General features: G+C 39.7%; 1 protein-coding gene across 2 annotated transcripts in view; it reads right to left on the minus strand.

Moving 5' to 3' along the window:
• Window positions 1–6,980: 6,980 nt before the first annotated feature.
• The window catches only part of NUP155 (nucleoporin 155), a 78,919-nt gene continuing 73,273 nt past the window's right edge, over window positions 6,981–12,626 (minus strand). For both annotated transcript variants that reach the window (XM_050794502.1, XM_050794503.1), the window contains exons 31-35: window positions 12,396–12,516; window positions 11,821–11,931; window positions 8,871–9,007; window positions 7,752–7,858; window positions 6,981–7,181 (exon numbers count right to left, since the gene is read on the minus strand). In XM_050794502.1, coding sequence (XP_050650459.1) covers window positions 7,043–7,181; window positions 7,752–7,858; window positions 8,871–9,007; window positions 11,821–11,931; window positions 12,396–12,516 — 615 coding nt within the window. In that variant the 3' untranslated portion in view covers window positions 6,981–7,042. The remainder of the gene's footprint in view (window positions 7,182–7,751; window positions 7,859–8,870; window positions 9,008–11,820; window positions 11,932–12,395; window positions 12,517–12,626) is intronic.

Here is a 12,626-nt window from a genome sequence, read left to right on the forward strand (position 1 = left end):
TCAAGACCAGCTTGGCTAACATGGTGAAACCCCGTCTCTACTAAAAATACAAAAATTAGCCAGGTGTTGTGGTGGGCGCCTGTAATCCCAGCAACAGGGAGCTGAGGCGGAGGTTGCAGTGAGCCGAGATCGCACCACTGCACTCCAGCCTAGGGGACAAGAGCAAGACTTTGTCTCAAAAAAAAAGAAAAAAAAAAAAGAAAAATGTTTATATATCCATCTTATGTATACACACACACACACACAAACCACAATGGTTCTTAAGTATATAACAAGTTCTAATTGAGTAATGACTATGGAAATTTCCCCCGACATTTAGAAAAGCTGTTCTCTAATGCCGAGGAAATAATATACCATCGTACCAAATATTCTTTTCTGATAAGGGAAGCAACCACAGAAAGCTTTCATTTGTTGAAGGCAACCAGTGCTATTGATGCAAACAAAACAAAATCCCAATGACTCGCCCCAAACTACTTTTATTTATTTTTGTTTGAGTCAGGGTCTCAATCTGTCACCCAGACTGGAGTGCAGTGGCATGATCTCAGCTCACGGTAACCACTGCCTCTTGGGTTCAAGCTATTCTCTTGCGCCAGCCTCCCAAGTAACTGGATTATAGGTATGTGCTACCATGCCCAGCTAATTTTTTTTTTCCTTCCCAAGACGGAGTCTCGCTGTGTCACCGGGCTGGAGTGCAGTGGCATCATCTTGGGTCACTGTAAATTCCGCTTCCTTTGTTCAAGCGATTCTCCTGCCTCAGCCTCCTGAGTAGCTGGGATTACAGGCGCCTGCCCTCACACCTGGCTAATTTTATATTTTTCAGTAGAGACGAGGTTTCACTATGTTGGCCAGGCTGGTCTTGAACTCCTGACCTCAGGTGATCTGCCCACTTCAGTCTTCCAAAGTGCTGGGATTACAGGCGTGAGCCACTGTGCCTGGCCAAATTTTTGTATTGTTTAGTAGAGACGGGGTTTCACCATGTTGATGAGGTGGGTCATTAACCCAAACTACTTTCTTTCTTCCTTTTTTTTTTGAGACCAAGTTTCGCTCTTGTTGCCCAGGTTGGAGTGCAATGGCACAATCTTGCCTCACCGCAACTTCCGCCTCCTGGGTTCAAGCAATTCTCCTGCCTCAGCCTCCCAAGTAGCTGGGATTACAGGCATGCGCCACCACACCTGGCTAATTTTGTATTTTTAGTAGAGATGGGGTTTCTCCATGTTGGTCAGACTGGTCTTGAACTCCCCACCTCAGGTGATCCACCTTGGCCTCCCGAAGTGCTGGGATTACAGACGTGAGCCACAGTGCCCAGCCATAACCCGAACTACTTTCAAAATGAACATATCAAACTTGATTTTTATTAGAATGCAATTATTTCTTCACATTAGTAAAGCAAAAAGCAAGAGCCCAGTTTTATATACATTTCATATTTTCTTCTTTTGCTAACACCAAGTCTGCTTTATCTGAATTTTCCATTTCATGAGTATCAATTCTCCACTGCTGTCTGCACAGCCAATTATTTTTTTCAGGATCAAGTCTCTTGGTTTGTCTGCAGCATCTCTTTCCTTCTTTGATTTTAATGTCATCCAATTGTCAGGTAAATATTTTCTTCTTGTACCATGTTTTTAACAGCTTTTTTGAGAATTAAATGTTTCAAGTAACTCTGGACAAGCTAGTTTCTTCAGGTTCCCAAGTACTTTCAGCATCTATAAATCCCTTCCACATCAGGAAATGCTCTACCTTGCCATTCACTGCACATTGACCCAGTGCTTTTTCCACTACAAATTCTTCAGGCTCTGCCTCAACTTTTTTTTTGGAGATGGAGTTTCACTCATGTTGCCCAGGCTGGAGTACAGTGGCGCCATTTCAGCTCACCACAACCTCAAGTTCAAGCGATTCTCCTGCCTCAGCCTCCTGAGTAGCTGGGATTACAGGCATGTGCCACCACACCCAGCTCATTTTTGTATTTTTAGTAGAGAAAGGGTTTCTCCATGTTGATCAGACTGGTCTCGAATTCCCAACCTCAGGTCATCTGCCCGCCTCGGCCTCTCAAAGTGCTGGATTACAGGCGTGAGCCACCGTGCCCAGCCCCAGCTTTTTTATTCTATTGTTTCCTTTCCATTTTTCTGCTTACCACCTCACACTGCTCTGGGTTGAAGGTCTGCAGTGTCTCCAGCCCTGCATGCCTCAAGCTCAAGCTTCGTCTCAAGGGCTAAATTTAGATTTTAAAAAGATCACTCTGTCCTTGGTGTGGAAACAGAGATGAAGGAGGGGTCAAAGTAGAGGCAGGAAGACCATTTTGACCTGTTTTAAGCATCCAAGTCAAACAGGGTAACTTTAATCAACCCTGAAAGCCTAAAGTAATGAGACAATTGGGCAGATACAGGGGATATCAGTAGACTTGCTTAAAAACTGGTTTTGAAGGGAAGAAAATTGAATGATTTTCATATTTTGATTTGAGACGATAATAAAGATGTAGAAAACAAGGAAGAACAAGAGTGGGCAGAGGGCAGAGACAGAGGGATGAGTTCGGGTTTGGTTGTTTTGACAGAAGTGCTTTAGGGGGTCATTTCAAATGTGGGTTGAAAATATATATGGGGATCCCAGATCCCACATGGTAAATTGATTTTGTTTTGTTTTTGAGACCAAGTCTTGCTCTGTCGCCCAGGCTGGAGTGCAGATCTCAGCCTGGTGTGGGATCTCAGCTCACTGCACCTCCGTCTCCCAAGGTTCAAGTGATTCTCATGCATCAGTCTCCCAAGTAGCTGGGACTACAGGCGCCCACCACCACGCCCAGCGAACTTTTTTGTCTTTTTAGTAGAGATGGGGTTTCACCATGTTGGTCAGGCTGGTCTCAAACTCCTGAACTCAGGTGATCTACCTGCCTCGGCCTCCCAAAGTTCTGGGATTACAGGTGTAAGCCACTGCACCTGGCCCTTGATTTATTTTTAAAAGTTTTATTATTTGGCTTCAATCTCATTTATATATGAGGAAAATGAAGCTCAGAAGAGTTTCAATGATTTAATGGAGGACTTAAAATATTAGAAAAAAGGGTTTTATTATTAAGAGAATTTAAATGAAGACATTAATAGAAAATGAAAAGAAATTATGAACCCTTTTAAAACCTTTCAATTCAGTGTTCTAGTTCTTCATTTCCTTGATACAACTCTGTACCATGGTCATAATTTTTCTGTCTCATGAATAGGAGGAAAAATGATAGCAGTGGAGACTATCCTGAGGAATACTTTTGAGATTAGTGGGTAAGTGTTCAATGAATAAGTCAGGTACGCCTAAAAAAACACTGAACGTGTATGTACATCAGTCAGTATCTAATACCGTGAACAGTTAGTCAAAACAGCTGTCTCTTTCCTAACCATTTTGCCATACTACAATGATCTACTTAAAATACAAATTTTACAACTTCAATGATTCTTCACTGCCCACAATTAACGCACTGCTTCATAGACTATGTTCTACCAATTATACATTGGCTATATATAATAGTCACTGTAAAGAAATAATGAACAGGCGTGGTGGCTCATGCCTGTAACCCCAGCACTCTGGGAGACTGAGGCAGGGGAATCTCTTAAGGTCAGGAGTTTTGAGAGCAGCCTGGGCAAGAGAGTGAGACCTTTTGGCTACAAAAAAAAAAAAAGGTGGGACGGGGGGCGGGAGGGGGCCTGGGCGTGGTGGCTCAGGCCTGTAATCCCAACACTTTGGGAGGCCGAGGTGGGTGGATCACCTGAGGTTGGGAGTTCGAGACCAGCCTGACCAACATGGAGAAACCCCGTCTCTACTAAAAATACAAAAAAAAAAAATTAGCCAGGCATGGTGGCGCATGCCTGTAATCTCAGCTACTCAGGAGGCTGAGGCAGGAGATTTGCTTGAATCCAGGAAGTGGAGGTTGTGGTGAGCCAAGATCGTGCCATTGCACTCCAGCCTGGGCAACAAGAGCGAAACTCTGTCTCTCTCTCTCTCTCTCTCTCTCTCTCTCTCACACACACACACACACACACACACACACACACACACACACACACTAGCAGGGTGTAGTGACATGTGCCTGTAGTCCCAGCTATTTAAGAGGATGAGGTGGGAGGTCTGAGTTAAGCCCAGGAGCTCGAGTCTGCAGTGAATCAAGATCATGCCACTGCACTCCAGGGCAAGCCCATGTCTTCAAAAAACAAAAAAAATTTAAAAAGCAATGTGTTGAACAAACACCAAGTACAAAGTATACTAATACAGCGGATAAATGCTACTCCAATTCTGATTCACTGACTGCCAGGATCAGCATGACACTGCAGATGGAACTCAAGAATCTGTCATAACAGGCTATCAGCTGATTGTTCTGAATGTTAAAGTTTTAGAAACACTGTTCCAGAGGGTAAAAATGAGGGGATCTAATTTCTTCTCTTTTAGGAATCTTACCCACCAAAAGGTATTGCAAGCATCTGTTGTGCGGCTGGAATTCCCAAAACCTCTCAAAGCATGCTGTGTGAATACAAGGACAGTGTTCAGATTTCTGACTCTAACAGACCATCTAGCCATGGAAGCCTACAGCCCTTTTAAAACACGTACTTTCAGTGTTGTGAGCGGAGTATATTTAACATATTGCTAGTATGTAAATGAGCTTAAAACAAAAATGAAGTTCTTATCTCTAGCAGAACCGGAGTCACACCTAAATTACAGCATTCAGACAAGGCCTTCATTCTAAGTAGACATAACAGAATTTTAAATTTATAAAATTGATGTATCACGTACATTCACTTTACATATTCAAAAAAAGCTAAACTTAAGAAATTAACAAGTTGAGGCCGGGCGCGGTGGCTCAAGCCTGTAATCCCAGCACTTTGGGAGGCCGAGACGGGCGGATCACGAGGTCAGGAGATCGAGACCATCCTGGCTAACATGGTGAAACCCTGTCTCTACTAAAAAATACAAAAAACTAGCCGGGCAAGGTGGCGGGTGCCTGTAGTCCCAGCTACTCGGGAGGCTGTGGCAGGAGAATGACGTAAACCCGGGAGGTGGAGCTTGCAGTGAGCTGAGATCTGGCCACTGCACTCCAGCCTGGGTGACAGAGTGAGACTCCGTCTCAAAAAAAAAAAAAAGAGGTAGTAGTACTGAGTGATATTCTGGCATTCTATTAAATATTCTACACTAGAAGATTATAGGGAAAAGGGAGCTGAATTCTAAGAGAACAAATGTAGAGAAGGCAACCCTATGGTCTTGGGAAAAGACAAAAATGGAAGGAAAAATATATTCAAAATGTATCCTAAAAATTGTTAAGACATGTACTGCTTACAATAAACAGAAGGTAATTATTTGTGGTAGCATAAAACAAGAAGGGAATAGGCCAGGCACGGTGGCTTACGCCTGTAATCCCAACACTTTGGGAGGTTGAGGTGGGCGGATCACTTGAGATCAGGAGTTCAAGATCAGCCTGGCCAACATGGTGAAACCCATCTCTACTAAGAATACAAAAACTAGCTGGGTATGGTGGTGCATGCCTGCAATCCCAGCTACTCGGGAGGCTGAGGCAGGCGAATTGCTTTGAACCTGGGAGGCAGAGGCTGCAGTGAGCCAGGATTGCACCACTGCACTCCAGGGTGGGCTACAGGGTGAGATTCTATCTCCAAAAAAAAAAAAAAAAAAAAAAGGAATAATAGAGTGTTTTGTTAGCTCTGGTTATTCCCACTCTTCTCTCTTGTTGCTATTACTTTGAAGCACTTGGTTTAGTTATTCTATTTTGTTAAAGAATAATTTAAAAGTACAATACTAACAGTTTTGCTTTATACAGTGTGCCTTGGGCAAAACTCGTGTGTGTGGTTACTCACAGAGAATGGGGAAGGAGGAGCCACGTAGGGAGTTCAATCCATAAACTATAGAAGGCAGCAGTATCCTTTACTGCAGTGGCTTTCAAATTTGACATGCACCAAAATCTCCTGGAGAACTTGTTAAAACACAGAAAGCGCGGCCTCATCCCCCACGTTTTTGATTCAGTAGGTCTGGGTTGGGGCTCGAGAATCTGCATTTCTAACAAATTCCTAAGTGATGCTGATGCTTCTGGTTTGGAGCACATACTTTGAGAACCACTACTCTAATGGAATCAGTAGTCACAAGGCCAAGGAGCCAAGTAGACACTAAGGGAAAATAGTACCTCCCTGTGTAGCTTTTCACGACACAACATTAGTTACAAGTTTTATCACCTGCTCAACCAACCAGGTATATATATCAATCCTCAAGGGCTTTAACTGACAAAACTAGTTGTTGGAGGACAGTTCTTTCAAGGGTGAACCCAACACCTAAAAAAAGTTTTGAAAAAGTCAGTTATTTGCCTATTTAAGGACAGTTTTAGAATCCACTATTATGGCAATGGATCTGCTTAGCCTCTTTGGAGGTTTTTTATTTTTTGAGACAGAGTCTCGCACTGTTGCCTGGGCTGGAGTGCAATGGCAAGATTTTGGCTCAGTGCAACCTCCGCCTCCTGGGTTCAAGTGATTCGCCTGCCTCAGCCTCCCGAGTAGCTGGGATTACAGGCACCTGCCACCACGCCTGGCTAATTTTTTTGCATTTTTAGTAGAGATGGGCTTTCACCATGTTGGCCAGGCTGGTCTCAAACTCTTGACCTTGTGATTCACCCACCTTGGCCTCCCAAAGTGCTGGGATTACAGGCGTAAGTCACCGTGCCCAGCCGCCTAGTGGAGTTTTAATGCCAATATCCTTGGACTAACTTGAAAATGAATAATATAAATTCGAAATTTCTGCCCGCAGTACAATTCAAAATAACAGCGTCTAAATTTTTTTAATCCTTACGTTAAAATAATAAATAATCTCATTTCGGTTGTTTTTTCACTCAATTACTAAAAAACAAAAGAGTAATAAAAAAGAATTCATTTAGAAAAGATACTATTTGTAGATGTTAGCCACTTATTAAAAACATACTTCCATTAAGATTGTTCTTACATTTAGATTTAGAACACCTGATATCTGGACCCAGCTGAGTTTTTATTTTACAGATCACAAAATGGATGAAAGTATATCACAGTAATTAATGAAGCCGTTCTAATTTAGCCTGAAGAGATTTAAAATTCCCAGTGATGGCTTGTACTGCTACTGACGAGCTCATAGACTGGAGCTCAACAAGGTAACCACAAACAGCATCCAGGCAGAGATTTGTAAATCTTCTCCTATAAAGAAAAAGACACATGATTAATTATACATTTACAAATATTTCCTCCTAAAGGACTCCTTCCCCACCAACTTCTGGCAACTTTAATTCTCACAGAAGAGGAAAGACCATGTGATTAAGTGAATAAGAAATAAAGTAAAAAAGAAAACTTAGGGGGTAGGTGGGTTCCATTTGAAGATTTTTACAATGAGAAGAAAGCAGTAAGAGATGATTCCTGCTAATACTTTTTCAAAAGAATATCCCTTAAAAGGCCAATAATATCGCAAAGACATAATTGAAATGTTTTGGTCCTAGGTCACTAATCTAAAGCAGAAGAAACGAATAAATTATTTATGTTCAGCTGTAGAAAGAATTTAGGACAAGGACTGAAAATGGAAAAAACTCCTATTTTTCATACATGGTGATCAATATCATTCAAACAGTTATTGCTAATATACACAAGAGTTTAAATTCCCTGTACTTCTTTACAATTCCCATATCTTACCATCTTCTCTTCAAATTTCTTACCCAGGTATTTATTAGAAGCATTTAAAAGCTTTTGCTAGTCCAATATTTAATTCATAGGTACCTTTCACAATTTAAAACTTGGCTGGGATTCTCAACATATCTTGTCAATAATACATGTATACAGTCCAAAAGGTGCAGTGGCTTCTTCATTCTATTCCAGAATGGATCCTATGAAGAAATATACGTAATGAAATGTGAGGCAAGTTGTGTCAATTGATTCTTTAAATCATTTATACTAAAGTAGACATCAGGGTCCATGCAAAACTTATTGCTATTAAAAAGCATTTAATATTACATGGCTACTAAATTATATATCTGATTATAGTTAATATTTCAAACAACATTAAAAACTTATTAATTAACAACACTATGATATTACTTAGGACGAATATTTGATATACCAATCTACTTTGCACAGCATGTAAATGTCCTGCTTAGGAATCTGAGGTAAGAGAAAAATCTTTCTTTCTATGGGTTGTGACACCACTTTCACTTTGAACCTATGCAGATTTAGTCTGACATAATAAAGAGACTAAACTAGCAGTAACAGAAACTTAATTCTAGGTCTGGCTTCACCAGTTACTAGCTATGTGACTTGAGCAGGTTATTTAACATCTCTGCTCTTGTCTTTTTGCAATATAAGATGGAGATACTACAGTTACCTGCTCATCTCCATCACAGGCTAATGTTGTAAACACTGTATGATGCTACTGTAAAAGACACAATCTACTTTGAAAAGTTTTTATTTGGATCTTTTATCCTTAGCATAAAAATTACAAAACATATAGTCTGATAAGGCTCAGCAGGGTGAGAAGGATCTTTAAGCATTGACATTTTAGATGAGGTTATAGTAAATAAATACAATGTAATCTTGTTCTTTTAAAGCAAATGATGATTCTTAATGTAATGAGTTTAGCCCACACCTTAGTTTAGCCTCTTCCACCAAAAGTAAAGCATATATGTTTATTAATATTCAAAAATAATATTTCATTTTAATCATGATATACAGGAAAGCAACTCTCATTATCAGTTTAAAAAGTCTAAAGCATAATTTCCAAGACTCAACCAAGTGTAATTAGACTAAGTGATGAGATACAAAAATACAATCAAAATACCCCACTCTATATCTACAAAGTTACTTTAAAGAAAATAATTTCATGTTATTTAATATTTTCCTTACCCGTGATTTGAACAACTGATCATAAACTTCTAGTAGTCTAGGTAATGGTACTCCAATTTCATTCATTGTCTGTATTACGAAGCCCACATCCCAGTTCAAAGAACAAACCTGCTGTTCTAAAAACTGTACAATGAAATCTGGGAAGAAAAAAAAAAGGTTGGAAATTTGGATTTTTAGCTCTTGATACTAAAAGGTAGGTCTTATTCATAACTGAGTAGTTTCTAGGGGGATATCTTCTGAAATCCAATTGCAATTTTTTGGGGCGGGGTTTTTTTTTTTGCTATGTTGCCCAGACTAGAAATAGTGGCTATTCATAGGAGCAACTACAGTGTATGATAGCCTTGACCTTGAACTCCTGAGCTCAATCCTGCCACCTCACCTTCCCAAGTAAGCTGGGACTACAAGTATGCACCATCACTCTCAGCTTAAAAGGAAAAAAAATTTTTTTTTAATAAAAGTAAGATATATACCAGAATAGGCAAATCTAAAGTAGATTAGTGGCTGCCTAGGGCTGGAGGGTGTGAAGGAATGGGAAGTGACAACTAATGAGTACAGAGTTTATTTTTGGGATGACGAAAATGTCCTAAAATTAAAATTACAGAACTTAGAAAATTCAGAAAGATACAAGAAGAAAACAGAGACCATTCACAATCCCAATAATGAAGAGGACTTCGCTGATAATTTTTTTTTAGTATCAGTACTTTTAAAAAATATGTTTCCTCGCACAAGTATACATAAGTAACAAACCTGCACGTTATGCACATGTACCCTAGAACTTAAAGTATAATAAAAAAAAAAAAAAGAAAAAATATGTTTCCTCAATTTAACAGCTTTTCAGAAAAGGGAAACTGCATCCTGATTTCAGAAATATTAAATGTGTTTTTTAATGCCCCACCCCTAGATTTATTTGATAGTTCTAACTGTGGCCTCATTCTTACTTTTAACTGCCTGTCTTATCATAAACAGTAACAACCAAATTTATACTTATGGCCAGGCGTGGTGGTTCACGCTTGTAATCCCAGAACTTTGGGAGGTCAAGGTGGGCAGATCACCTTCAGTCAGGAGTACCAGCCTGGCCAACATGGTGAAACCCTGTCTCTATTAAAAATACAAAAAAATTAGCTAGGCGTGGCTAATTCAAGACTGGCTTGGGCAATATCATGAGATCCCCTCTCTATCAAAAGAAATATATATATATATATATAAATAAACATAGAAATCCTCCTGCCTCAGCCTGATTAGCTAGGACTATAGGCACGTGTTACCATGCCTAGCTAATCTTAATTTTTTCTGTAGAGACGGGGTCTTGGTATGCCCAGGCTGGTCTCAAACTCCTGGCTTCAAGCAATCATCCTGCCTTTGCCTCTCCAAAGTGTTGAGATTACAGGTGTGAGCCACCATGCAAAGCCCACATGATTACTTCTGAATCAAAAGGAAAATTCCTCAAAAAGAACTATGTACAATACAGTGTTATTTATTTATTGAAATGGGGTCTCACTGTGTCCCTGAGGTTGGAGTGCAGTGGTGCGTTCTCAGCTCACTGCAATTTTCACCTCCCAGGCTCAAGTGATCCTCCCACCCTAGTCTCCCAAGTAGCTGGAACCACAGGTGCATGCCACCATGCCTGGATAATTTTCGTATTTTCTTTGTAGAGAGAGGGTTTTGCCATGTCGCCCAGGCTGGTCTTGAACTCCTGGGCTCCAGCGATCCGTCCACTTCGGCCTCCCAAAGTGCTAGGATTACACCTGTGAGCCACCATGCCCACCCACAATGCAGTGTTTTCTAAAACAACTATCAAAAGTATCAGTTTCACACACTTATAAACATTTACATAAAGTAGGTATTTGCTCTTTTATTTCTCTTTATTTTTAGGATCAATAAAATGGTAGGGAAAGGGAACCGTTTCAATATTATACCTACAAGAAGTAAGGGTATGAATAAAATTATTTTATTTCTGACTATGTCTGGAGGGAATAGACCCTAAGTCAGAGATGGTCTGTAAATAAGTTTGAATGCTCATTTGAAAAAACAATCAGGCTGGGCATAGTGATAAATGCCTGTAATCCCAGCACCTTGGGAGGCCAAGGCAAGCGGATCACCTGAGGCCAGGAGTTTGAGACCAGCCTGGACAACCTGGGGAAACCCCATCTCTAATAAAAACACAAAAAATTAGCCAGGCATGGTGGCAGGCGCCTGTAATCCCAGCTACTTGGGAGGCTGGGCAGGAGAACTGCTTGAACTCGGAAGGTGGAAGTTGCAGTGAACCGAGATGGCATCACTCCACTCCAGCCTGGGCGACAGAGTAAGCCTCTGTCTCAAAAAAGAAAAAAAAGTTATATTGTGAGGATTTTCATATCTCTCAATATTTTCAAATAACACAAAAGTACTTAATATTCTACTTTATGGATGTATTTATGTTGCTTCTATTGTTTTATCACTAAGGAGAACACTTGCAGGTTGGTAAACAGCTCATAATTAGCTACCTTATATAAAAATTATAGCCACCATATCTCGTTAAGAAAGGGATTCAAACACTAAGTTTTAACATAATTATTTGCTATTTTAAAGAAAAACATGTCCTCAACATAAAAAAGAACAGTTGAATCAATCACAGATTACCTATGCACAATAACATCAACCAAGTTTTTCTTTTCTCTTCAGAAACTTGTATAGGGTTACCAACAATATAATCATAGTTTGCCAGTCAGCACAATCCTAAGATAGATATATAAACTTGGAAAGTTAGTCACAGAAAGTTTCATACTCAACTCTTCATTAACAAATTCTGCCATTCTTTGGAAATCTTTCCAGATAAGTAGAATTAAACTGCTGAACTAAATAGCAACAAAGAAACTCTTTATTTTACTCAAAAGATCATTATTTGTCCATATCAATGAAGAAAACCATCAGAACAGAAAAATACATGACTGCACCTAAGATCACAGCTTACCTAAAGGAAAGAAGCGTGGTGTGCCAGCATAAATTTTGCCAAGCAGAACAATCTTGAGACTAAGAGCATGCATTCTATCCGAGGAGCTCAATGTCACACTGTCATTCAGTTCTGTAACAAAAAGACATATCATTTGAAACCCAAATTATTTTTAATGTGAAATGTTTACATTGGCTATTTAATTCTTTCAAGGTTCAAAATACTTTAGAACACACAGTCACATTAATATGATTAACAGATTTGGTGTTTCTGTTATTGTCTGAGATACTCTCACGTCTTAATAGGTTATACTTGGTTATTAGATTCTGAGGTGAGTGTCTCAGTATCCTTTATAAGGCAGCACAAATAATATAAATTAAACAATCTTTTCACTGAGTATTCTCCCAGATATTCACTTGGGTCACTCTCTGTACGATCATCCTCCACCATACCCATGTGACTTCCACTTACTCTCTCCTTAGGTATGTACAATTTTCATGAGCCACTAGCAGCTTGCATTATATTAGTTACTAGCAGCTTGCATTCCTCCACCAAGTCACTACATAATGCTAACATACCTATAACTGAACACTTACCTTTCTCTATGATATCTTGCCAAAGTGTCTGCACCAATATAGGGTCTGAATAACCGGCACAATGAATTATTGCAAGTTTACACTCTGCAAGTTTAAATGGGTCAGCAAATTCCCCATAAAGCTGTGAGAGAAAATCCCAAAATTAAACATCCAACTAGAGGTCAACATTTAGAGATTAACAGTGAAGCACTCCTTGAAAATTAAAAAATATCCAAAGATTTTATGTAAAGT

This window comes from Macaca thibetana, chromosome 6 (genome assembly GCF_024542745.1).
Source record: "Macaca thibetana thibetana isolate TM-01 chromosome 6, ASM2454274v1, whole genome shotgun sequence".
Lineage (NCBI taxonomy): Eukaryota > Metazoa > Chordata > Mammalia > Primates > Cercopithecidae > Macaca > Macaca thibetana.